The sequence below is a fragment of the Atractosteus spatula genome, chromosome 6, assembly GCF_055471065.1.
Source record: "Atractosteus spatula isolate fAtrSpa1 chromosome 6, fAtrSpa1.hap1, whole genome shotgun sequence".
Lineage (NCBI taxonomy): Eukaryota > Metazoa > Chordata > Actinopteri > Semionotiformes > Lepisosteidae > Atractosteus > Atractosteus spatula.
Window position 1 is genome coordinate 6,751,214 of NC_142711.1, and position 27,205 is coordinate 6,778,418.

At 37.9% G+C, this 27,205-nt stretch overlaps 1 protein-coding gene across 1 annotated transcript in view; it reads left to right on the forward strand.

The window, feature by feature from the left end:
• Positions 1–2,019: 2,019 nt before the first annotated feature.
• The window catches only part of rttn (rotatin), a 72,328-nt gene continuing 47,142 nt past the window's right edge, over positions 2,020–27,205 (forward strand). The window contains exons 1-23 of the mRNA XM_088918828.1: positions 2,020–2,060; positions 2,877–3,064; positions 4,341–4,536; positions 4,911–5,015; positions 5,409–5,499; positions 5,956–6,070; positions 6,874–7,024; positions 7,747–7,912; positions 11,234–11,415; positions 11,556–11,671; positions 13,273–13,443; positions 14,785–14,997; positions 15,829–15,941; positions 17,004–17,130; positions 17,486–17,611; positions 19,616–19,732; positions 20,164–20,303; positions 21,206–21,377; positions 22,258–22,357; positions 23,913–24,001; positions 25,244–25,361; positions 26,074–26,170; positions 26,401–26,469. Coding sequence (XP_088774954.1) covers positions 2,030–2,060; positions 2,877–3,064; positions 4,341–4,536; positions 4,911–5,015; positions 5,409–5,499; positions 5,956–6,070; positions 6,874–7,024; positions 7,747–7,912; positions 11,234–11,415; positions 11,556–11,671; positions 13,273–13,443; positions 14,785–14,997; positions 15,829–15,941; positions 17,004–17,130; positions 17,486–17,611; positions 19,616–19,732; positions 20,164–20,303; positions 21,206–21,377; positions 22,258–22,357; positions 23,913–24,001; positions 25,244–25,361; positions 26,074–26,170; positions 26,401–26,469 — 2,993 coding nt within the window. The 5' untranslated portion in view covers positions 2,020–2,029. The remainder of the gene's footprint in view (positions 2,061–2,876; positions 3,065–4,340; positions 4,537–4,910; positions 5,016–5,408; positions 5,500–5,955; positions 6,071–6,873; positions 7,025–7,746; positions 7,913–11,233; positions 11,416–11,555; positions 11,672–13,272; positions 13,444–14,784; positions 14,998–15,828; positions 15,942–17,003; positions 17,131–17,485; positions 17,612–19,615; positions 19,733–20,163; positions 20,304–21,205; positions 21,378–22,257; positions 22,358–23,912; positions 24,002–25,243; positions 25,362–26,073; positions 26,171–26,400; positions 26,470–27,205) is intronic.

Sequence of the window (27,205 nt, forward strand, 5' to 3'; positions counted from 1 at the left end):
ATTTGTTTTTTTCTGGTACAGTGAAAGGAGCGCCACCTACTGGTCGACCAACACAAGTAGATTTTCCCTATGTCCACCCATTGAGACATACGGTATGGGAGGAAGGACATCACTCATCTATATCTTGACTCATTGCATGCTGCAAATGCTGCAAATCCTGGTTTTGTTGGCTCAGGAGCTAAAACTATGGATCAGGGTATATTATGTACAAATACAGTATATGATTAATTTAATGCTTTGTATTAGAATTGGAATTGGTATATTTTTGGGGAATTTACATTGAGAAGCTGTACTGTTCTGCTGTGTATATATACATTGTCACTAAAACATTTCAGTTAGTAGCATTAAGGACCTCTGAACTCCAGATCGGTAGGATATGGATTCAAATTAAAGTTGAAATGTTTATGGAGACACATGATTTTAATCTTCCAGGCAATGTGAAAAAGTGATAGACTAGGAAAGTGTGCCTTTAAAATACTGTGTACAATTTGGGTCACCTCATTACAAAAACATTTTACTGCTCTGTAATCATTGCAGAGTAAAGAATACAGATACATTTCTGTATGAAATAATAATGAAATGCCTTGCACTGGCAGACAAAAAGAACTGAATCTTTTTAGCCTTGATAATAGAAGACTATTTATGAGGGGACCTGAACTCTAGGACCTATATTTAAAATCCTCAAGAGTGTTGATGAAGTCAACCCAGTGGAGTTGTTCAGATTCAACAGCAAAACACAAACCCAAAGACACAACTGGAAACTATAAGGAAATGCTCTTAAAATCGAGAACATGCTTTACACAGAGGGCTGTGGGAGTGTGGAACAAGCTACCCAGCCATGTTGTTGAAACCAAGACCCTGGCCTCTTCAAAGAAACAGCAAAGTGAGATCCTAGGATAAGTTGGTACTGTAGCTAATAAACCAGTCCATATGGGCCAAATGATTTGCTCTTATTTGTAATCATTTTATGATTAGCAGTCAGATAAGATACTACTTTGTAGCCCCAAGCAAGATTCATTTCAAACTGCACCCTTGAACGATTTGCACTATAGACAAGTACTCTCCAGGTTGTTACTGAAAATGAAACTGTACAAGACTGAAGAGGGTAAATAGAATCAGATTAAAAATGGCTATATATGTATGTAGATTTATTATTATTTCTTTATTATTATTGGCTATTATGTTTGTAGCTTAAACATGGAATTATTGTTTCTTAAATCCGTATAAGGTGAGTTAAATAAAAATAGTCAGCAATGAGGGGATAGACCTGGGTGAATAATCGGCAGTTGTTTCCAAAGTTCACAAACCCTCTATTGTGTATTGTTCAGAAACATTTTATGGAGAATACTAGATAATCCATACAGTACGTTACCTATTATAAACTATTCGGTACGTATGTTTTAACATTTAAATTTATGTTAGTCTGGATATTATTTTTTCAATACCGATAAGATTTTTTTATTATTATTTTTAAACGTTGCCAAACCTGATGCTATTTGAGTTCGGAAAATGCCTGTCTTTCCAAGATAGATTTTGTTACGTTAATAAACACTCTTTACCTATTTTTCTTATCAACACGTAAACGTGCATAAAACTGGGACTGTTCCTCCTGTTTAATAGTTTGCAATGTACAGTATTCACACATTGTAACTGTAACCGAACAGCCGCTGCTCTGTTGTCATTATTGAATAGGGCGTTTCCGGTGGTTTCTGGGAAATGTCGTTCTTTGCTGGCTGCTATGCACAAAAACAAACAAACCCTGGCTTGATATGACACGGAAGATGGAAAAAATTGACGTACAAGTAATAAACACACATTTATCATATAAACATTACATTGTGTCTGGAAGCAGTAAGTCGTTCATCAGGCACCGAAAAAAAGGGGAACGTTTACGTGACCCGGAAGAAGAACTCCGGACGACCCTGGCGCGGTTGTTGAAAACAAACCCGGTTTTAGGTGACAGGAGCTGATGGCAGTTTAACTGCAAAGATATGGTTTTGTCTTTGTCTCAGTACGAAATAAAGAGAATATGGAGCTGTCTACGCTGATCAAGAAGATTGGTAAGCGTTTAGCTTCTTATTCGATTAGGCCTATCCCCCTGCATTTGAGTAATTTCATAAATCTGGTAGATTTTCAGAATATATCATATTTATATGCAAGCATACTGTGTCGTTAAGATATGTAGGTATTATTTAGTTCACTACCGCCCACGATTTAAGAATAAAGCAGCTCCGTGTTTGAATTAGGTAGGAGTAATGCATTCAATTTAAATTTCTTTTGTTATTAAATGTAACTAATAACTCGTGTAGTTGAAGTGGATGAAGTTGGGTCTCATTATGTTGTCTCTAAAGTCATCAGTTGTCAGGGTTACCAAATGAAGAGTTTAAAAAGCTAGGCCAGTTCTATAAAACGACGATTATTTAATCGTATACAAGTAGCGTTATTTTTCTCTTTAAAAAAAAAGTAAAGCTGACTGTGACTGTGACCCCAACCCAGTTGTAGCTGTACTCGTATTGATCTAAGTTCAGCAACATTTTTGTTATGTGCACAGTTCTTCAGTGCTTAAAATCTCTTTATTCACCATTTTCTCCATTTAACCATTGCGATGATTTTCTTTAAATCATATTTTAAATTCATTTTGATGTAATATGTGGACAGCAGTTTTACCACAAGCATTTCTGCGGAACCCACGGATGACAGTGGTAGTTTCTATCTGCCTAAAACAGTCGTTAACGGGGTTTTTGGTTAATGAGCCCCAGCGCCCATTTTATGAATTGTACATTGCGATTAAGAACAGTAAGCTCTCGAGTTCCTTTGTTATAAATGCATTTCAACGGTTTGTTGCTTGACGTTTCAAACGTGTTTGTATTTGGCAGGTCACCCCCTGGTGGAAATCCGAGAGCGAGCCCTGAAGAACATCGTATTTAAGCTGGAACATGGCTTAATTTCTGTTCCCGACCTTGCCCAAGAGAAAATGCTGTTTGTTTCACTGCTGGAGTGGTTTAACTTCCCAGAGGTACCTACAGCAGGAGAAGTGATGGGCCTCCTGAATGTCTTAGCCAAAGTAAGTTGGTCAAGCAAGAGAGAGCAAGACAGTTCTTAAAATAATGATGCCTTAATATTATTATTATTATTATTATTATTATTATTATTAATAATAATAATGCAATTTATGAAAGAAATCATTTAAGAAACCCGAGAAGTATTTATTTGTAAGTCTTGGTCTTTGGGTTCATTGATGAATGTTTCAGGGATTTGTGATCTGAAAACCTAACAGAAAAATGCTTGCAAGTATATAACAATCCTTTCATTCATGGCATTATAAGGAGGCACAACTAACCAAGGACTGTGCGACAAACCCTGAAATTGATTATGATCGTTGAAAGAAAGGTTCTGTTGAGAAGTGTTAATTAGTTGTCCTGGAATTATCACTATTATTAGAGAGTGTAGGAGAGTGGCACAGTGAGTCAGTGGTTAGCATCACTGCCTTGCAGCGCAGAGTCCCTGAAGCCCTGGGTCCAATTCAGTGCTACCTGCGTGAAGTTTGCATGATTTCCCCGTGTCTGCGGGGGCTTGTTTCGGAAGCTCCAGTTCCGTCACACAGTCCAAAAACATATTGGCTTCTGGGAAAATTGGCCCTGAGGGGAGTGAGTGCATGTCTGTTCTTGCGTGTGCCCAGCGATGGACAGGCGTCCCCTCCAGAGTGCTTCCCGCCTGGCGCCCCTCGCTTCCTGGTAGGGGTGCACGGTGTATCGGAGGCCAATATATTAGTCTCAGATGAATAGGAAAATGTAATTATTATAATCGTTCCGACAATGAAATTACAGCCGATAATTACAACCGATAATGCGGCGCCCTTGTTTTTGTTGGCGCAACTAGTTTTTTTTGTGCACACACTGACGCACTAGGCTGGGTACCGTACAGCTGCTGCAGGGTGAAAATGTCGGCGGTGTGGAACTTTTTCACCATTTCCGCAGAGGATAACAGAGCTGCAATGTGCAACAAATGTGTTCAGCCGAACTACGGCGAGGAAGAAACAAAATCAAGAGTTTCAGTACCACTAATTATCAAATTAGTCATTGGATAACTCGTCAATTTCAATTATTTAAAGAATACGAGGCAGCTAGCATGCAAAAAAAAAAGTAAAATGATCGGTTATCGGTATCTGTATCGGCCAAAACAAGCTGTTAATTATCGGTTATTGTTATCGTCCAAGAAACTCCCTATCGGTGCATCCCTCCTTCCCGGGATAGGGTCTGGCGCCCTCACGGTTACAAAATGGATGGATGGGTAACGTAGTGTAGTCCAGCTGTCAGGTCCTTCTGTGTGTTTCACTGCAGCACCCGACGGCAGCACAGCTGCTCAGGGAGGTGGGAGCAGTGGAGTTCCTGTCTCAGCTTCGGCCCAGCGTGGAACCAGAGCTGCAGCCAAGCGTGGATGGCATCTTGGACAGGCTTTTCCAGCTCCCAGAACTCCCTCCTGACTGTCCACAGGCCTTTGACCAAGGGCAGGAGCTGGCAACTGCTGAAAATAAAGGTGCAAGGAGATGAAATGACTCGGCTTTGGAATTGATTCAGTGGTGTTTTCACAACTCATCTTGAAAGACCGGTGAAATTTGTGTCACATTGATTCTCCTTTTGTTTGCACGGCTGTTTGCATGGTTTTAGATTATGCGGGTTAGTTTTGGAGATCAGGCTCTTTAATACAGCTTTCTCATCACACCCTTCTTTCAGCTAGTTCTGTAGTTGAAACTACATAGCCGATGTTAATTTTTGGTTCTTGCTGGTTTTGTGCCAGTAGAAACAGTTCTCTGTGAATGTAAGAAAAATTCACTTTAATGAATTGTTCTGTTTTTTGTATTTGTCTAAGGTTTACGTTTTAGCTTTATTTCTCTCAATATTTATTTTTAGAAGTCCTTCTTGAGCAAATAGAAGAGATGTTGCCAATGATGGGATATTTCCAGAAAAGTTCACAAGACACAAGGCAATCGGCTATCCCTCCACAGACAATAGCAGGTAATAGCTCAGCTGGGCCGAGGAATATACTGTGGTTTACTTCATGGTCTGGGAACAAGATTGTCAAAGAATTCAAGGAAGTCTTGTTAAATCTGTGGTTCCTCACAAGCTCTCCTGCCGGTTTATTGGTCTGGGGGTGACAAGTGTATTAGTATCTGACATGACAGATGGATTTTCATTTACGTGTTTCTCTTACTACAGCATTTCATTGGTATTATGAGATACTGTAAACTTATAGCTATCTTTAGAACTTCGCAGGGATTTTTCAAATACATCTGTGAAAGTCTTCTCCCTATGATTCATTTTTCTGGTGAAGTCAGGCACCCTGCTATTTCTCCTGCAGTTTATGTTCCCTTGTAAAGAGGCTTTGTGTTACATGTCTTGTTTCGACAGTGGGCGATTCAGTGAAGTGCTTGAAGTTTTCCACTTTTCCCTGGTTAGCTTTGACAACAACGGATAGACATATATTGTCATCAAACGAAAGGTAAATTTCAAAAAGTGTTAATTCCACACTTGAAAACTAAACGCTGTGGCTCTTACCTTTTCTGCGGGTACCCCTATTGAAGGCTTAACAGCTGAAACATGTCTTTTCTTTCTTTAATTCCACATTGAAAAGTCATAACTTTACTTTTACCTCTCTAACCAACACACACTTCTGACTCACACTCACACACTTTTCCTGCTCTCAAATATAGCTGGCAAAGACAATGATAAGAAGAATGGCCTCTCATCATTTTTGAGCTTTACTGTATGTCCTTAAATATCTCTTGGGCTTCTCGCCTGGCAGTTGAAAATAAGACTCACTTTTGAATTACATTATCACAGCTAAATTAACTAGGCATGGAAAAATGCACTGTGAAGAGAATCATAATTAGATCAGTCAGATTTGTGAATTTAAGGTGTTTTCGGTCATTTTTCTAATCTCTGCGTTCATTTCAAGCTCCCTGAGGAGTAACAACCACAATTTAGTTCGCACAACTTGTGAACTTCTGCAGGATGTGATTATGCAGGATTTCCCAGCTGAGATTTTTCTTCAGCGTCCAAAAATAGTACAGGTACGTACTGTATATGAAAATGCATGTGAGAAGTGAAGCTCAATTCCCAGGTTGCTAAGTAACAGAACATACAGGAGCATGTACTGCCCATGACAGACGCAGAAGCTCCCTGTGGGGGTCAAATCCATTGTCTTCATTTTCACACGGGCATAAAGTAATACTTATATTCAGAGCTGAGTGATCTCTAATGATCAAAGTTCAAACCAGTCCCCTTTTGGTATAGCAGACATTGGATTCTGATTTTTAAGAGACAGATAGCAGTGGCAATAGAGACATACTGTAGTATTTTCGATAGCAGATATCTGATTTAAGCATGTTTTTTTATTTATCTGATGCCTTTATCCTTGGAGACTTAAATTCAAATCAATCCGTAAACTCTTAACATTTTAACAGTGCAAAAAATCCAAGCCTTAAGCTTTGGAATGGAAATCTGGTTGCTCTTGTTTGGATTGATTCCAGAGGACCACAATCTATTGGATAGTGGAACTTAAAAAATTGAGCCAAATGAGGCTGTCCACTAGGTGAATCTACTTCAGTTAGCAAAAGACCTTAGTCTGGGGTAAAGATTCATGTTCCAACAGGTAAAAGATCCCCAAGCGTACAGATAATGCGACACTGTAGTGGCTTCAGCAGAAAAAGGTGAATGTCTTTGAGTGGCCCAGTCAAAGCCCAGACTTGATTCCCTTTGTGAATATGAGGTTCTCAGATGCTCCACCCAAGATATTTTAGTCAGGTGGCATACTTAACTTTCAGCTTTGATTGCTGCTTTCTTCCTTTCTGAACAAAGGTCTTCTACCCTACAGAATCTGCTCTCGCTACTGAAGCTGAATGCTGGCAGAGGCAGCAGTGTGTATTTAACACTTCAAGCTATTGCCTGCCTGCAGCAGTTGTGCACAAATCTGAGAAGCAGACTTCACTTTTACAGAGATCCAAGCTTCCTCTCAGCCAAGCAAGGTGAGGCCTGTGTGTTCAGTCATTCTTTTTATATCTTGTGAATTAATCTCAGTGACTGCACGAAGACACAAATTTGGGACGGAGTGCTGCTTATAATGTTAAATGTTTCAATCAACTTCTGGAGATCAGTTGTGTATTTGTCTGTCATTCATATCTGCACCTCATAACATTGTCAAGCATACAAACAAATCAGGATAAAAGAACTTGATTTCATGACCACTTGAATTGTTTTTCATGTCATTATAAAATAATTTAGGTTTTTAGTTGTCTTCCAGTCGGTGGAAATTATTAAATAAAATTAAATTTCAATCCTGACATACTTCGAGAATCAATTGATTACTGACTACAGTAGGTTAAAATTAAGAAGGAGCAGCTGGAAATGAGAAAAGCCCACTATACCCTCTATATAACACCTAGGTTTTTCAGTAGCTACGTAATTGATCCAGTGATCTCATCCAGAAAGAAGCCAGGGTATCGATTTCAAGAACATATCTGTTTAGCTTCTTCCAGACTCCCTCAACTCTTTGTGTAAAGATGTTCCTTGCGTTTTTGGTTTTAGATGTGTTCCCCGCTAGTTTACACCTGTTGCCTGGTTCGTGTTGTACTGTTGATTCAAACGAAAGCTCTTAATTTAAGAAAATCTCACCCCCTGGCTTCTGGGTGTTGAGCAGCTTAAACGAGTCAGCAGGAGCACCTGTGATGTTATGCTGTACGTCCTGTAGATTCGGTGTCGCAGAATTCCTCAGTGTCCTACTCCCAGGAGATGAGGGGAACGCAGGCGTCCTGCAACCCTTCGCCGGAAGACTCCAGTCCCAGGCCTTCGGTCATCGGCCGGACAGTTCAGAGAGCCCGAGGGGATGGGCAGGATGGAGACGCTGCGTCGTCCAGGTATGACTCCCAGGCCTTTTTAAAAATTTACATCTGCTTCGAATGTTTTTGCTGAAATTTCTGTAGCAGCTGATTTGTCATTTTTAGTCTGTCCAGACCTTTGAATCCTTGAGCACTAAGCTTTATGAAATCCACTTTCTAAACCCGTGTTGGCTCTGGATCGCCTTGACCCTTAACAGGTAAAATTGGCCATGTAGGTTCTGATGGAGATGTAAAACTGTGGTAGCGTATGTGGGCCGATGTGGGTTGCATTATGGCTACAGGAAAGCCATATAGCATTGTGAATGATATCAAGTCTCTTGACGGTGATCTAGATACTCTACTAGGAAAATCTGTAAAGATGTGATGGGTACATTGTTTGTTCTGATACACAAGGGAATAAAGGGACATCCTGAGTGACAGACACAATTTTTCTCCACAATATGTACACGACCTAAAATTGATAGTAGATCCTAAAAAAGGAGGTTTCAGTTTGTAGCCTGTTTTGCTTCTTAGCTAATGTTTGTTGAAATTCGAGAAAGATGTGCAAGCTGCATGATGCTCGTTTTTTTAAAGATAACGGTATGTGGACATTTGTTACATACAGTGAATAGGGTCGACAGTGAAATAAAATCAGTGTTATTTATGCTGTAGATTGTTTTTTAATTTATTGTGAAGACAATAGGATAAAGCAGTATGTTAACTGTGCATTTATTGGTAAGTGATGTGATGTGAAACTTAATTTTAATATTTAATAACCTATATTAAATAAACATTTATATTTATATTTAAGCTACTGCAAGGAATGGAATAAATTCTGTGAATTCTCTACAATTTTTGAGTGATAAATATTTATGTATCAACCTGTCTAGCATTGTATTTGAGCAAGCAGTTGAATTAAGCACAGTGCGTGAAATGGCCCTTCATTACATTAGGATAATGGGTCTTGTTTAAAAATGTTTTACTGTAATTGCAATAACATTGAACAGACCAAAGTCGTTTGTCATAATTAATTAAATAGAAAACTCTGGTCACTTTTTTCACACATCTAAGTATGAAAGTAAAAATGAAAATTGGGCTTTTTGGGCATGCTCATTAGCATTATATTTAGCACAAAAATGTGAAACGTTTTTCATGTGTAGGAAGCAATTATGCCTGCTGTGAAATATTGAAGGGGGAAACATGACTTGAGGTTGTTTTGTAGCACTGAATCCTGGAGCCCTTGTTATGGTAGGCAGAATCATGAACTCCAACAAATACCAGGACATTTTGGTCGGATATCTGGTTCTGGAAATGGTTACCTGCATACAAAATAAATGTTTTAAAATTCAAGGAGGCAGATCACTAATGGAAACCAAAGGGTCTGAAGGACATAGAGGAATTCTGCCTGGAGGAACGTTAAAAATGCCCTAACAGAAGAGAAGCCTCAGAGCAAACTACAGGGAGCACCTTGTCAGTGTAATACTTGCCAGGAGCAAGAGAAGCAATTACAAAATACTAACTCCTGGGGCTTGATAAATATGACTCTTGTGTTTTCTGTGTTTTAATCATTAATAGTTCATATGATGATTTTGCTGTGTGCAGTTCTATTAAGATTGCAGTGGAACATTTCTAGACTGGCACTTTATTTGATCAGTGCTTATAACCTGCAAAGCTTGCCAAATGCTTGAAAGACACCCCCTTCTGCTGGATAACGGCAGGATACTGGACAGCAGGACAGTGAATTGTGATGGTGTTTTTGTGTTGAATTTGTCGTCTGTATATATTTTACAATGGAATTATTATTAATATTTCAGTGCTCTTATTTACGTTTAATGTTTTTTTGAAAACCTAATAAAAATCCCTCACAAATAAGATTTTCATTTCAAAATTGAATTTTTCACACACAGTTGGATATATTTTGGATTTTACAGTTCTTTTTTTGCAGTAACTGGTAATGTGTGACAGTAGACTGATTAGCTACCACTTTTCATTTTTATATATTTCTTTGAGAAAACTAATGTTAATTACTAATTATAAATAACTAATTATAATATCTAAAACTGTTTTACAAAAGGAGAAAATTATAATTACATTTTTTATAGACAGTCACACTTCTAAGGAACAGTGCAGTGAAAGGGTAAAAAACCCCCACTTGCATTCAGTATTGAGATGAATTATTTGTATACACCAGACAGTGTCAAGTTTGTACTGTGTAATGCCTGACCTGTGTAGTACGTGTGCTTTAACATGGAGTTGTAGGACAGGGTGGAACAACCAACAGTTAATGCCTGAAGTCTTCAGATTTTGCTACTGCCATTTGTTAGAATTTCAGAATAACTACTATTGAGTTGGTTTTTAATTGCTTCTGACAGAAATTAAAATTTCATAGAGGATCAGGTACAACAGCTATCAGAAGTATTCACCTCCTTGGAATTTTTCACATTTTTCTGTGTTACAATATGGAATCATAATGCATTTTAATTGGGATTTTTTTCTTATTGAATAAACAAAACACTTTATGATGGCAAAGTAAAAAGAATTCTACAGATTGTCCTAAATTAATATAAAATGTAATATATATATATTTCAGAAATATACAATATATAAATATAAAACAGAAAATATCTGATTGCATAAATATTCTCCTTCCTTGAGTCAGTATTTGGCAGAGGCATTATGGCAGAAATTATAGCCATGAGTTATAGCCATGCTTTGCTCAACTGGATACTGATGTTTTTACAAATTCTTTTTTTTTGCAGAATTGCTCGAAATTGCACCCTCAAATTGGATGGGGACCATTGGTTCATAGCAATTTTCAACTTTTGATGGCCAATGTATTTTAGTCTGTCAGACTTGTATGCTGTTGCAGAGAGCAATTTTATCTTTGTCCCTTACTCCAGTCTTTAAAACATCAAACCCGGGTGAAGAGAATCTATCACCTCATAGATTACGTGGTAAAAGGATTTGCATTACGTGGTGTCAACCAGAACTGGCATTTTCTTTGGTATAAAATTAAATATTTGCAAGTTTTGCCTTGTTAGATGAAAGCAAACAGCTTTGCCTGTAGACTTTCATAATGTCCTCAGAAAGGTGTGATTTGCCAGAACTGTGGCAATTGTTTACACTGACAGAAATACAAATATTTACAGGCTTGATCTAAAATTGCAGTTTTCATCCTCCTTGAGCTGAACAATGGATCCTCTACTTCATATCTTACCCTTAGAGTGCAGAACTCGAGTTCTCTGTCAGGCGAATGATCCTCGATTAAAAGGAGCAATGTGGGCTGAATAACGTTCTCTCTATTGGCCTGTCAAAGAAGTCGTCAAAATGAGTCGAACTGTATTGTAACTCTCTTTGCAGTGGAAGCAGCTCTCACAGAGACACGGACCCTAGGCTGCCTGCACAGTCTCCCTTTGACACTGCTCATCTGGAGCTCCCAGAGATGGAGAGTGAAGATGTATTAGAGCTGCAGTTTCTGCAGCTTAGCCTGGCCCAGTTCTGTGTGGCAGTCATCGAGCATGCCTTACCTCTCCTTAGGACAGGTGAGATCTTGTTGTATTTTACTGGTGCATGCAAATTAAACCTGTACATAAACTCTAAGCGTGCTGTATGTACAGTTGTCTTGTGCCTACATAATGATATTAAGTAGGAAAATATGTTTACTTCTATCTTTACTTCTTAGAAAGCATGAAAACCTTCCTTCGTGTCCTGGAACTCTTGTCCGAGGTGATGCTTCTCCTGAAAGACTGCGTATCTGAGCAGATCTGGGATGACAACAGCCTAATTGGACTGGAATTGGCAAGTTAACATATTTCCCAACCTGTGGCTGCTTTTCAAACTGTTGGTATCCAGAAGTACAGACAGCTTCTGATAGATGTCAATTTAGAATGTGAAATTTTCCAAACCATATCACATTTGTAGTGTCCGCTGTCTTTTTAATTGAACTTAAACCTTGTAATTTCTGAATTGTTCTGTGTGTGCTGTGTCCTAGGAGTGACAAATTAAGAAATCCATTGCATTGTAGTGTTAGGATGAAGAACATACTATAAGCACATAAGCACATAAGAGAAGGTCTTTCTGCCCAGCTGTCTCATTTGGTAGTTACTAGTTAACTGATCTAGGGATTTCTTGTCGAAGCCAGGGTATCGTGAATGATTTTGGTGAAATCTCTTGGCCCAATCTCGCTGACCTTTCTCTCCTCCATAATTAAGTTGGTGAAGCAGTTTCCCACTTCTCAGTGCTGCCCTTCAGTGTTGGAAGGTTTGGATTCCTTCAAAGGAAAGGATTTTTTTAATACATTGATTCCAGCATATTAAATAATACATTAGAATTAATATGTTATCCCTATAACACCTCTGTACTCATTCCTGTGTGAGTCCTCAGAACTGTTTTCATCATATTTTCACTACTAAAGGCTGCACACTGTGGGCCCATGTGAAAGTGAAGTTTTACATAGCTCATTTTTAAAAACACTGCATGTGCATGCTACACTCAGAATTTGGTCATTCACCAAAAAATATATTTATCTTTTTTGAGAATGTCATTATTTTCACCAATCCAAATCAAGTGTTATTTTGGTAAAAGATAAATATCTATTTTCTGTCGGCATCCTTTTTCATGGGTTTCATAACTTCTTCTCCAAAGAACCATCAGATCTTTAAATTTGTATCACACCTTCAACCTCTCCGTTTATTTACAGATTTCAGCTGTTCACCCCTCTGCCCCAGGTCTCACTTCATTTGGACACTTTCTCATTACACTGTGCTTTGTTCTCCTGTGCTTTATATCCCTGCTACCTTTATCTCTCTTCCTCATAGCTGAAGAAGCTCAAGAGCCAAGACACTGTTTCTTCTTTCAGCTTTTCGGCAAGGAGTTAACCTTAACTCTTTCCTTCATAGCTGCCTTATGCTGAAAAACACTTCTTTTCAAGTTCTTACCATTGTTCTGTCCATAAATATTAGTATGCATGCAATATACTGTAAGCTTTGTTTCCATGTACAGGATATAAGAACACATCCAACTATTTTAGCTGTTAAGAACATGTTGCAAAGTATTTATTGATGTGTTAGGCATTTTATGGGTTTTGAAAATTGTTGTAGCTTGTGCAGTTTGCGAAAAGAGGTATAGGAGTTTTGGACTTCTTAAACGTATCCGTGTGTGAATAGAAAACCTAATGATTAAGCCAAGAAATAGCCACTTCTCTGTTACCCTTATACTGTCGCTCATCATGATGGTGTTTTTTCTTTTTGAAAATCGCACAGGGAGAGTGTTAATTAATGTATTGTTTAATCATGAGGGTGATTAATGAGCTGACCCTGCTTTTCTAGGCTGCCATTGTTTTCATGATTGTTTGGATTACTTTTTTCTAAATTTGTCTTGTAATTCTTTTTTTATTGTAGAAAGAAAAGCTGCTGGCGTCCATGGACTGTTTAGGAGACATCTTGTCTCACCATCAAGAAGCCGGCTACGCAGATCAAGTGGAGTCTGTTATCGTCCACCACAGAATGGCATACATTGGCACTGCAATCTTCACCATTCGGCTGCTGCAGACTCTCCTGCCAGTGGAAAAGGTCTGAAACTAGAATGCACTAATCATAGAACAAAGAAGCACACTGTTTTATAAGCAGGACCATTGTGATCTTATTAGAGGTGTTGTTTAGATGATGCATAATGAAGTTCTTGAAAATCACACAGGGAAAGTGTTAATTAATGCACTGTTTCAGTCCTGCATAGTTGATATTTCTGTTGATGCCTAATTTTTCTTGAGTAGTATTCTAATGTTTTGATTAATGGTTTGCAAGTTTGATTCAATGTTTGCTAAATTATTAGCGGCATTTATTTCTTGGCTTGATGCATTTAAACATCTAGACTTTAGGTCTGGTTAATAATTGTCTGATAATGTCTCTGATGATAACCCGCTTCAGGAGCTCTATTTTTCTTTTAATCCGACTCAGAATCTTGTCAATTATTACTGTCATTTCTAAGGGTAGGATTTATTATGGATATATTACAGCAAAACATGGAATTAAAAAATCTGATATGTTTTTGGGTTTAAGATATTAAGAACCCTTTGATACTTTGCACAAAAACTGGAGTGTTTTAATAAAATAAAAAAATATAAAATAAAAACTGTTAGTGATGCCCTTTTAATTACTGCAAACAGTGAAGTCAGTGAAGTAAATTATTCACTGAATATAGTATTTGAGGGAAGATTTGAGACATTCCCTAGGTATATTTTGACCTTTGGTGACCTCATGTTAGGTTGGGAAGAATTACATTTTCCAGCACATTACAATAGGACGTGAGACACATTTTTCCTGGTCGTTAAGGCTGTTCAAATTAAATGATATTGGTCATTGAACTGCTCCTGCACTGCTAATTGGATCTCTTTGCCATCACTGGTATCTGACCTTGAAGAGCTTTCTTTGGCGCCCTGGATGCAGAGAACTGAGTACTGCATGCTAGAGGCTGCAGTGCAGTCGATTGGGTATTGAGGACCTAGGTGGACTGTAACTCTATCTGCCTTGCTGTCTGGATCTTTCCCTCTTCCACTTTCATCCGTTCGTGCTGATAAAGGGACCTGTCCCATGTTGCAGCTTTGGTGGCGACAATGAGGCCCAACTGACGGTACAGAAACGGGTCAGGGCCCAGCTGGCATTATTTCATTACCAGGGCATCCCTGACTTTATGAACTGGTGTGAGAGATGTGCAGGGGGGTGATCTTCCTCGTGTGAAGAGGGTGGTGAATAATTCACGCATTTGCTTCACTTGCTGATTTGTCATGTCAGTGTTGTTTTATGGTGTGCTTGATGAGCTCCTCTTATCAATTAACTAATAACTGCCAAACGAGCTAGAAGAGCCGAATGGCTTCAATTCATCTGTGACATTTCTTATGTTCTTATGTGCTTCAGGCCAGTGAAAACTTGCCCGAGAGCACGGGGGCAGCTCTGTTTCTCCTTAGCATGGACATGCCTTTCAGTATGGCCTTTCCAGGCATTCACGAGTCCGCCACAGCCTACCTGGAACAGGCCAGCTCTGAGAACTACTGCACGTACAAGAGAGTGATTCGTGCAGCGCAGTGGATGGAATCTACCTGCACCTTTTTAAAAGAAGTGAAAGCGGAGGTAAGCAAACGCAAACGCAGTTCCACAACTTTAGAGTTGGGAGGTACCCTAGAATTTCGGTAGTCCCAGTGGAGCCTCAAACCAGTTTGAGGAAGTTTGTATCTGATAAGAACATTTAATGGATGGTTTCCGTTTATTAAATGACTTGAGAGAGAAGTTACTTAAGATAAGATCACTTTATTAGTCTCCTTTAAAGACCCTTATGGAGAAAGATTAGAGAACATCACTTTATTGGCCATATACAATTTCTTGCACTAAGAATCCGTCTTTTCGCATACGCCAGCTTGCTCTCTATGAGACACACAGACAGGGAGAGAGAAGCTTGGGGTCAGAGCGCAGGGTCAGCCATTGTACAGCGCCCCTGGAGCAGTTGGGGTTAAGGGCCTTGCTCAGGGGCCCAATGGAGTAGGATTTCTCTGCCAGCCGTGGGATTTGAACCGGCAACCTTCCAGCCACAGGCACAGCTCCTTAGCCACAGTGCCACCGCTCCGCCCTGGAAAAATTAATTAATGTCTGCAAAGGAACAGGTTAAAGGTTGATTCCATGTTGAAAAGAAAAGAAATGCAGTGTTTTTTCTTTGCAGCCTACGTATGCTGATGCAGCAACCTAATCGAAACATCTTCATTCATTTCTGTAAACTTAATATGCATATTGTATTCCTTTATGAGTGTTCGCCTACGCTGTTACCTAAACTTAATGCCACATTTATGTTCTTGCGTGGCAGTAAGTATTAATGGAAAAAATGTGCTGTAAACTAAATTTGAATTCTGAACTCTAACACTAAAATTATGAACAATGAATGTGCTAATCCATGAATGTTTTTCATAACAGGGAGAAAAGAACTGGTTGGAACTAATTGAGCTGGCAGATCAGGCAGTAGAAGGCTTTCCATGCCATCAGCACTTGGCCGTTGTCAAGGAGTTTATTGGAATCTGTTCTTACATGTACAGTAATGTTTCTAAACATTTTTTTCTTTGTTCTTATTCTTCACTCTTTTCAGCATGCTTATCAGCTTATTTAAAAACTTAATTGAAACAAGATGAACAGATGGGGCCTAACTTACCACAGTAGCAAATGTGTAGCTTTCAACAGTTAGTCGCATAACACACTATTATAAATAGGTTACAAATGAGGAGGCAAGTCGTCCTACTTTTCCCATTTGGTATTTAGTACTTCATTGATACTCAGATCACATCAGATCTCAGCCTTTCCTTTGAAAGAAGTTAGGGTATTTTCAGCCTGTCTGATTAGCTTGTTTCACATTTCCATTCTCTTGTTGTGTAAAGAAGATCCTCTTGTTTTCAGTTTTAAATGTCCTTCCATGTAGTTCCCACATGCATCCTTTGGTTTTGTTTCACTCTTCACTCAAAGAAATCCACTGGGTTGTCAGTGCTTTTGAAGATTTTGAAAACTTATCTCGGGTCCTCTGTAGTTTTTCCTGTTTAAGACTAAAGAAATTTATTTCCTTCAGCATGTCAGTGTAGGACATTCCCTTAAACTCCAGAATGTACACTATACAGTATACAGTATGTACAGTTGCTCTTCCCTGGACCAAGTCCAGAGCTGCAAAATATTTTCTATAACATGGAGACCAAAATTGTACATGATATTCTAAACGAGGCCTTACAATAGTGTTATACAATTTTAATATAATATCCATTGATTTTAAATTCTATAATTTTTAAGAGTTTAGAAAGTGCATTCTGTTTGCATTTTTAATTGCTTGACCACACTTGAAGATATACTGTAAATGATACGTCAACGTAAACACCTAAAACGTTTTCATAAGTAGCCTCTTCTATATCAGCCTTTTCTGCATTGTATTTATAGTTTGTGTTTACTACCTGCATCTAATACCTTGGATGTGTCTAAATTAAATGCACAAAAAACATTTTTCCCTTCCAAAGTAAATATAAAAAATAGATTATAGTTTTAAAGGTTTTAAAGATAAAATTGAATATTCTTATTTTATTTTTAATCTTTATTCTTTGCTCTCTTTATTTCAGCTGGAAATCAGCACAGTCAAGCCCACGACTTCAGACCGAAAGTCAGAAGGTGTTTTTGAAGCTATTGTCCCATCCCCTCCCCTCTGTGAAGACTGAAACATATTCTTGCACCCTTCATCTTGTGAAGGTATCAGCCTTGTAGACGTTTGTGTTAACTGTCTGATTACATTACATGAAACGCAGTGAAGGTGCAAAGTTCCCGTTAGACAGTTTATCCCTTTAGACGTGTAGACCTTTCACAGGAAGTTAATCAGATTGAAAGCTGAATGCATCTAAATATAAGAAATTACTGATTGATTACTTGAGAGGTGCCAGAAAATCTACAATATGGTTGAATAACTGAAGTGCTAGTTCATAAAGACAGTCATAAAAAAAATATCACCGTGAGTACAAAAGGATTGAAGATAAAATATAAAAATCAGAATTATATTTTTTGGTATGAATGCCATTGGTTTAAGCATTCCCCTGTTTTCTCTTATTAGGATTGTTTGGGAATCCAGAATGTCACAAAGCCAGTATCGTCGATTTGTGAAGGGGTTCGTTTTCTTCTCCATCCTCGTGTTCTGTATGAAATTTGCACATTTGGCTTGCAGGACCAAGAACCGAAGGTAAGCTGCTCGACAAGGAAGCAAAAACACTTTCAGTAAGGTGTTGCGCAGATTTATTTATTTTTTGCAGTACTGTTAATAGCCCCAAAACAAGCAAAAACATCCCAATACCATCACTCTGTTTCCTAAATTTTACACAAGTCATGGCGGTTGACAATGTTAGACTTTTCTGCCAGGCTTGAGTTTGTGCGATCTGAGTGAACAGTCAGAATTTAGGCAACAAGTCCTCATTTTGGCAAAGGGGTAGAGAAAGCAGAGCAAAAAGAGGATTAGCTGGCCAAAGAAGGAAGGAAGAAGGGTGTTCATATTAAGCCGGCGTCACACTACATGACTCGACACGACTTCTAGTCGGAGAGCATGTCAAATTGACCGACTGCAGTTGCTGAATCTTGCTGCCCTTTCTGTCCTACAGAGTGCCAAATTATAAGACTAGGAATTGCAGGGGGTGACTAATTACATGATTCCCTTACGACTTTTCATCATGGTTCCACATCTCGCATTGCGCTGCATTTTGGCAGCCTATCAACGTGGAGCACACCGGAATAAAAGAGCACCGGATGAAAGCAAACAAACAACACGGAGAACAGGCACATAAACATCTTGAAAAACGTAACACCAGTAAATATTGTAAACAAATTAGTATTGTGCTTTAATGTGTATTAAGTATTAAGTACACATCTGGCTCACTGCCCACCCCTAAGACATGCGACTTGCTACGAGAAAATCACACTACACAACTGACGGTAATGGGCTGCGACTCTACAACTCGCTGTGATTTTCTTACGATTATGTAAATGAAGGCTACAACTGAAAATCCTCGGAAAGGTCGTGTAGCGTGATGCTGGCATTAGCAGGCAGCTGCAGTCCGAGAAATCACAATGTCACACTCATCCACAGTTATCCTAATTAATGATAATACTGTTCACTCTCCAGCATAGCTTAATTGATTTTTATAATGTGTTGTTTTTCTTTGTGCAATGTAAATTCACATGGTTATGACAAACTTTCCAGTTGTCTTCCATTATATGCTTTATGCTCTCTTTAACATACAGTAGCACTGCAGTTATATTGAACTGCTTCTCTTTAGTTGTGCTGTCCAAAATGGAACTTTAGTGAACAGCTTTTTAAAAATAATAAATGAAACAGAATAATGAGATCCAGACTTTCAAATGTTCTACATTACAAAACGTCTGGAAATCCAGCAGGAAACAACTGGAAAGGATGTTAAATATGTCTAAAAATATAGTTCTTTGAACATATACATACAGTATTTGGTGTGTAATAAATGATGGAGTATTTGTTAAATCCTCACTCATTTACATGTGTTGCGGTTTTGACTCTTTAGAAAAGTGACGACCTTTTTCACCTCTGTTCACAAGGCAGTTTCTGTAAAGTTTCACATTATTTGGAAGACAGCTCTAATATATATTCAGTGTACTGGTAGCCAAGCTGCTTGTCTGTCCTCAAGTGCCAGTCCTGAGGTTCTCATTGGTCTGTAGTTTGAGTGACCCTTTGGCCTTCCAAGGAAGCATTGATGACTTCTATTGTTGTAATGACTGATTATAAAAATTTGAAATGTAATGAGTTATTTAATTAAACGAAGGAATGTGTATATTCCTACAGGGGCAGGGGGTTATGTGAAAAGCATGAGATGGAGGTTACGTTCTCTCTCAAAAGTGTCTTTCCAAAACTCTGTTAATTAGGTACGAAACGGCAATGAAAAAGTAGCCCTCTGGCAACAGCCCTCCTGCATCATCTCAGTCAATCCTGCAGAAAATCAAAAGCCCTTTGTGAAATGAATAGAAACCTCTTCTGAGTATATGTGAAGGTATTAATTGTATTCCGATTAAAGAATCAACATTGAAACATTGATGGCCTGCGCATATTATATTGTTGAGGTATACACGGTATCATTTTAAGCTTATTTTTAGACGTGCGTGAAGAGATCTAGGATAAAATATATCATCAGTCCCTGATTAGTCTTTTTTTCCCCTTGATGAATAGGTAAATGGTGCTGCCAAGGACATACTGCTTTTTCTGTTGAAAGGACAATTGATGATGACAACTCTAACCTGGAACAAATTCACTGAGGCACTATACCCAGTTGTTCCAGTTTTACAGGTATCTTTCCCTTTCAGTCGCATCTGCTTATGAAAATGGACAACTTTGAAAGCATAAATGTTTTGGAAGTGTGCCTATATCTTTTTCTTCTTTTTTTCGTTAGTTTTCCTATCGCCTCTGCAGTAGCTTTGTCGTCTGTTTCTGGAGAAGCACTGAACGAAAGTTTATGAACGTGTATAATAATTTGACAGGGTCGTCAAGGGTGATTCAGATTGTTCAGAACTTCCATTAATGAGGTTACAGGGTCACTAAAGCAAAAACTAAACTATTTCTTCATCTTCTACAAGCTATTAATAAGGATGCTTATTTGTTATTGTGTCTGAAGTGAAAGCTCCCTTAATAGGCACAGGCTTTTACATTCCCTAAGAACAGATTGCGTTTATTGTATTTAATGAGACAACTTCAAACAGTTTCATGTTGTCTATTCATAGGGATATGCGGATACTGAAGATACACTGGGAAATTGTGTCCTGCTCATCAGCGAAGCCCCAAACGAAACGAAAGATGGGATGTTCCCAAATTCTGTTAGGATAAGAGCAGCTATTAGACTTCTTTTCTCTAAACAACAGAAGTAGGTATCACAGCAAAGCTGTAAGTTATGTGGTATGAAGATCCAAGCAAGCAAAAAAAATCTAGCTAGTGAGTGAGCTTCTCCCCGCCACCTGCCCAAGTACCCATTACCCAGCATCCACATCTTAATGTGTATCTTGTTTTAATATTGTAACAAATGCTCCTGGTTTAGTTCTAGTTCAAGGTTATTGTCATTATACTCATATACAGGTGTATGGTATAACGAAATGCTATTTAGCTAGCTCTCAGATGGTAAGCAGTACAAAAAACAACAACAATACAATTGTATAAGAAAAGAAAGACAGAGACAAAAGGCAATGTGCAAAACAGCAAGTGTCAGTGTCAGCGGTGTGGGGAGTAACAGACTGGAGATGACTTTATAGGCTCACTGACAGTTTAATTGCTCTTTTCCTTACAGCGAGGTGTGCATGCAGAGGAGGGATTCATGCTGTTTATTTTAGCTCATTGTTAGAAGTTTGCGATGACCATTTTAGCTGATAAACATTATTCTAATTATTGAAAGCTAATGCATTTATATTTAAAATATTATACGTCTTTAAACCATACTCTAAACTGTAGTATGTTATGTAGTGGTATGGGGTGAATTTGGCTATTTGTAACCGTTCTCTGCACAGAACCCTTACAAATGTCGGGACCCTATTGTGTTTATAGTGTAACTTTAGTGTATTGCAGATGATTTACACTGTTGTTGTTGCAGTCGCTTCTAGTGTCCTTGGGATAAAAAAAGTTATATTATTCTCAAATTAGGTGTTGCATGTTTCAGTAAAGGTACATTTGCAATAAAGTTAGACTTCATACTTCCTGCTGTCATTGTGAGTGAGCTCTAGTAATCATTACTATTTGAAATTATGTGTTTTTGCAAGATGTGTTCTTTGATTTCAGGGTTCGGGCCACAGCTGTGAAGCATTTAATGTGCCACCTCATGAGTGGTGAAGGAGCTGGCACCAGGAGACCATTGCTGGACAGTGCCCTTCAGTCTGCTTTGGCTTCTTTGTATATCGTGAATAAATCAGTTGACATTAGACTTGATGATACGGAAAAATCATTTTTTAAGGTAAGGCCATTCTTATATAGAGGTCGAACCCCTTAAATGCAGTTGCTAGCAACCTTTTGAAGAAATTAATAACTATTTGCCAAATATTACTGTTTGTAATTTGATTGAAAAAACAATCTTAAAAAAACTCGTAGTCTTTCTCATGGTTGTGATTGCTGCAGCTGCATGCCTGGGGGGGGTGAGGAAGTGTGGGCAGATCTACGTTTGAGCTGCATGGCTTTTAACACGTCACTAGTCTCCTTAGTTATGTTGTGATCTATAGCTGTTAAAGGATCTAATCATTTGCCATGAAGTAAACCACCAGAAACCCCCTTTAATCGTCTGTGCATATCTACCACTTTGCCCATCTAGAGTTAGGAATACACCTCAAATGATACCGATTGTCCAAAGTGTTCTCAATAAAGCCTTGAGTAATGCAAGCAGAATGGGGAATGTTAACATTAGCTAAGATGTGATGCCAAGCTCATCACAATATTTGATGAATCTTCTTCTGGCAGGTCTTATACTAACTAAATATTTCCTGTAGTGTACTATGAGGTTCTGGCACTTCAGGGCAGAAATAGCTAAGCATTTTTACATGCACAATTGCTTTTTCCCTTAGATCCTTTGGTTTCTATTATTGAACTGCCATTCTCAGTTTGAATCATTAATGTTGAGATTTGAGATGGCAGGTCAAGAACATTTAATTTGTGTGCAGTTAACCATTAATTTGTTGTGCTGACAATATAAGGCGTCAGTCTGAAGCAAAGGTGCAAAAACATTCAGGAACAGTAAAGCTCGGGGATATGAAATGACACCAACATAAGCTTTCGAGTTATTTTTGTGGAAAAAATAACCTGTCAAACAGCAGCTTTTATACTTTGCTTTTATTGTTTAACAGGTGGATGCAGTCAACAAACTTTACAATATTCTCACTTCAGAGACTGTTGACCTTGTGCTCCGGAAATCTGCAGCAGAGCAGCTGGCTCTCATTTTGCATGGTATTGTATCGGCTTTAACGCTAAAAGCACTTCGTTCGCTGCCCTTCTCGGAAGGTGTGACAGTTTTTATCTCTGAAGCTCCCCGTCAGTCAAACAGATAACAGGCGGGAGCCAAAACATGGTTGCATTTATATTTATTCAATCTTAGGTACTTAGGAACATTTCTTGTTCTTTTTCAAAACACTACTGAGTGGCAATACTTCTAATAGCAGTGTTACCACCTGGTAGAGTGATCTCGTTACAGGGGGTGAGACACACACTTTATAATGCTCTTGGCCTTCTTTACAAACTTTTGCATGTAATGGATATTGAAGTTAATTTAATTTGCCCCAGTTATTTTGCTGCTTATTTTTACTAATTTTTCCGACCCATTACTATTAATGGTACAATACAATATTTCTATCTGCCATCAGAGTTTCCTAAGGAAAAAAGAGTCACTGTCGGACTTTTTTTGTAAATGTTGTCACATTTGTCCTGTCTTAGGTTTTTGTTAAGTAAGCAAAATGTGGACCTCAAGGACAAAAGGACCTGATGCAAAATGTATAATTTAGCATAATTTAGATCGAAACAAGTACTAATGTTTTAATTATTTAAGGTTACTATTAATGGTACAATACAATATTTCTATCTGCCATCAGAGTTTCCTAAGGAAAAAAGAGTCACTGTCGGACTTTTTTGTAAATGTTGTCACATTTTTCCTGTCTTAGGTTTTTGTCTATAAACAGTCCCAGGTACTTTTAATCTTTGAAAGTTTCACCGTCTGACTGCTAATTATAGAGGGGAGTGTTTTTTTCCCCCTAAAATCAATGAGTATCAAGACATTTCATATCAAAGAGAACTCATCACATCCATGTGTAAACTCATTTTGTACAGTCCAACAATGATTTTCTAGATCCTTTAATGAGCTGACCAGGGCTGTGTCATCAGCATTCTTAATGAGATGCCTGTCTGTGTGTTTTCTCTTGCTCTTGTTCATGTACAGAATGTTACAGTAGGGGGGGCAAAGCACAGCCCTGTGGTGATCCAGTGAAAGTGTAGTAAACGTGAACTATTTCCCCAGTTTGACCTGTCGAGTCCTGTTTTGAGAAGTCTAGGATCTATATTATCTATTTACTGTTTACATTTAAGATTTCTTTGAGAGTTTCTGTACTGTATTAAAAGCAGGTGAAAAATCAACAAACAAGATCCTTACAAATGATCTCTTTGTTTGGTCTAGTTTCTAATAGACTAGATTTAACAATGTAATATAATAATATAAGTTTCCTAAAATAAACCAGTCTAAATTTCAGTAACATAAGGAAATCCCAGCTTTTAAAGTTGCGTTTCTAAGAAAAGCACTGCTGGTCTGCACAATCATGTTTTTTTTTTCTGGTCATCCCTGTTATTTTTGTTTTTAAACTGGCTTGCAAGACCAATTGCAAGTTTTACATTTCCTGCTTTCCCCAGACTTAATCTTTTGTGCTTTAAGTTGTAAGAGATTCATTATTTCATGTCTTTGCAGGACATGAGTGTTATTTAATTTCATGATCACGATCCCTTTGTTATTGTTCCACAGATACAACACTGCATGCAGTGCTGAAAAGCCTAGGAGTGACAGAGAAAGTCATATCTTTTATAAATGAATGTGTACACAACGGTGTAAAGGTAAATGGTCCGTTCTTAGACCTTATTAGAAGAATATATATTTTTCCAGCTTATTTCTGAATGAGGTACTCAAGTTTTAAAAGTGTATTTATAGTTACGCAATGATTAAGCTGCTCTTTTTCATTTTACAATGCTTTCCTTTTGGGACTAAAAAATAAGAAATAAGAAAAAAAACAACATATGAGACCACTCAGCTTTTTTCTGAATGGGTCTTGGTCATTTGGTAGCTAGTAGCTCAGATCTAAGAATTACTTATTTTTAATCCTTTAAACCTTGTGTAAAACATGGGAAACTGTCATTTATTTATACACAGATATGTAGTACAGAAATGATTTTCAATCTACTGTAAAACCTTAGATATGCAGTTCATATATATACAGAAATAAATGGATCTAATTAGCCTTCATTATAAACTTTCCTTTCCTCAAACATCACCACAATGTTGCGGATTAATATACAGTATCTGTGAGCAGCAAAATCAGAATGAATGAGTTTTTATCCTTTACTGTACTAAGAATATAAATGTCTCAGTTGGTAAGCATATAAATGCTGCACCACCTTCAGTCATGAGAAACAAAACTCATTTTCTCAGTCTCCTTTAGAAATGTGAAATCGATCATTTTTAAGAATGAGTTGTATTGCTTATTTTGCGCCCATATTGGGGGGAAAAAAATGTATTCACGTCAAAACGTCCACTACTGTAATTATGCTGGAAAAAAATAACTAATGAAAAAAACAGCCTTTTCCTCTTTAGGAAATGGTAAAAGTTACTTTTAATATGTAGTCTTCTCTTTTGATGTTTCAGAAATATGTTTATAAAAGGGTTTTTCCCATCTGTCTCGATCACCTACGTCCAATGATAGAGAAGTATTTGCAATTTGTTAAGTATGCAAAATGTGGACCTCAAGGACAAAAGGACCTGATGCAAAATGCATAATTTAGATCGAAACAAGTACTAATGTTTTAATTATTTAAGGTTACCTACAAAACCTATTTAGATTGAAACAAGTACTAATGTTTTAATTATTTAAGGTTACCTACAAAACCTGTTGGGTCAGGTCTCTGCTGGGTTAAGGCTAGTGACCCCATGTTTATAGGATTGGGGTTTGTTACATTAATTATGGGGTGAATTAGCTACTTTTTATCATCTAGGCAAGAATTAACTTTTGATTTTCATGCAGTAAAATAGACATTAGATGTGTTAGATTAATTATTATATGTTTCCATGTTTTGCCCACACAGAGTATGGACTGTCTTTTGGAGCCTTGCTTCACTATACTGAGGAAGCTGGTGTATGCAGACCCAGGCCTGCGCCACTGCCTGGCCCAGAAGGCCTCTCTTCTAATGATGCTTCTAAGAGGTGGGATAGAGAAATTAAAGATGCTTAATATCAGCGTTGCCAGTGATGTCATTCTTTATAAAAGGAAAATTAAATGATTTCTAAATTCACATTCCTCTGGAATTCTGGAAACACATTTCCTTGCCTAGCAAGGTGTAAACCTGCAATATGACAAGATATTTTGCTTTTTTTTGCCTATCACATTTTTTTAAATAAAAACACCTGCGGGTTATAATAGATTCTTCAGTGTTGCCTTCTGAAGTCTCTGCCCTGTTAGCATGCAGAACAAAGCTTGCTGCAGTGAAAACTGAATGGCATGGAATGAAAAATTGTCCAGCCTGGGTCAGAAGGCCAAGGATGATTGAACGTCCACAAGTCTCACGTGGCTTTGGAGATCTCCCATCCTTTTTATTAGACCACAAACTTACTGGAGCTGCTGCTATGAGCGGAACTATTGAACAGCAGCACATCGAGTTTGTTTAAGATGTGTCTGGAGATTAGTGCTTTTCTCTCATGCTCTCATGGTTTTATAATCCATTGTTTTTAGTCCGTTTAGTCGAGTCCAACTCTTCGTGACCTCATGGACTTTAGCATGCAAAACCTGTCTGCCAACAACTGCTTCTCTGAGCTCTTGCAAAATAATACTGTATAATCCATTACTAAAGCACTAAATATGTTATCTCCATCCGTATATCATAGTTTTTGAGATGACTTCTTTTGTTTTGTTTGGTAGCCTCCTTGATAGTAAAAGAAAATTCAGGGGACCTTGCTGAACCTGCAGCATTGATGTGTCTGTTGCTGTTTGATGAAGTTGCAAGAATGGACATTTGGTAAGAGTTACCCTATTCTTGTTCTACTTCATCATGTAATCAGAATATCTCAGTATTTATGATCTGCTTGTGTAAGTTATTCAGTGTCAGAAGTTTGAATTCAGTGCACTGGGTACCTAGAAAGAAGGCTTAGTATTGTAGTATCTTAGCTTGTTTTATTTCTCATATATGAATATTGAATGAAAAACGTGATCTATTTTTGGTTATTTCTGTATTTGTTTTTTTAACAGGACAGAGGATTCGGCAGTCAGTGGAAATTGCACTCCTTCATTTTCAATCCCTGTTTCTGTTGTCAGAAGGTAAATTGCTTCTTCTAAGTTCAACATACAATATAAGGCAATTTAAGATGCATAATGATGTCAGATACTGTGTGTTTCAAATTATAATGACATTGTTTTATAGCACTGCATGTAGTCAAAGCATATCTGCACAGAACAGTATTTTCTGGATTTGTATTATTTTTTTACTAGAAGGCTTACTCATTTAAATATCTTATTACCATATGCCATGCGACATTATCATGATATCATCAGACCTCTGAAGCTAAGCAAGAATTTTGCTAATGCGATAGGAGATCTCAAAAGAAAACCATGTTAGTGTTGTCAACAGTAGGCCAATAGGTGGCAAGCTTTTGGATGAAATTAAACCGTTATCTGGAAAACTTAGGCCCTAAAGATCGCATGGAACTGTGCAAAAAAAAGGATGTTTACCTTTGTATCCTGGTTAAATTCCTTTCTGGACTGGAACATTTTGGCACTTCTTCACCTTTCCAAGTGGGAGATCCACTTCAGTGGTGGATGAAATGGGATTGTTCCTACTTGATATGTGAAGTGATTTAACATCCTTTAATTGCTGTTGTTACAAGAAAAAAAACAAAAACTTCTTAAAACAAATCCTAGGTAATCCTTAAAATAGATGTTTTTATTCACAATTAAATTTACCCCTAACCCTAAGATTATATCAACATCTTAATGCTAAATACACGTTTTCAGAGAGAGTAAAAAGAGAGTGAAAGTGAGTATACATTTCAGCATA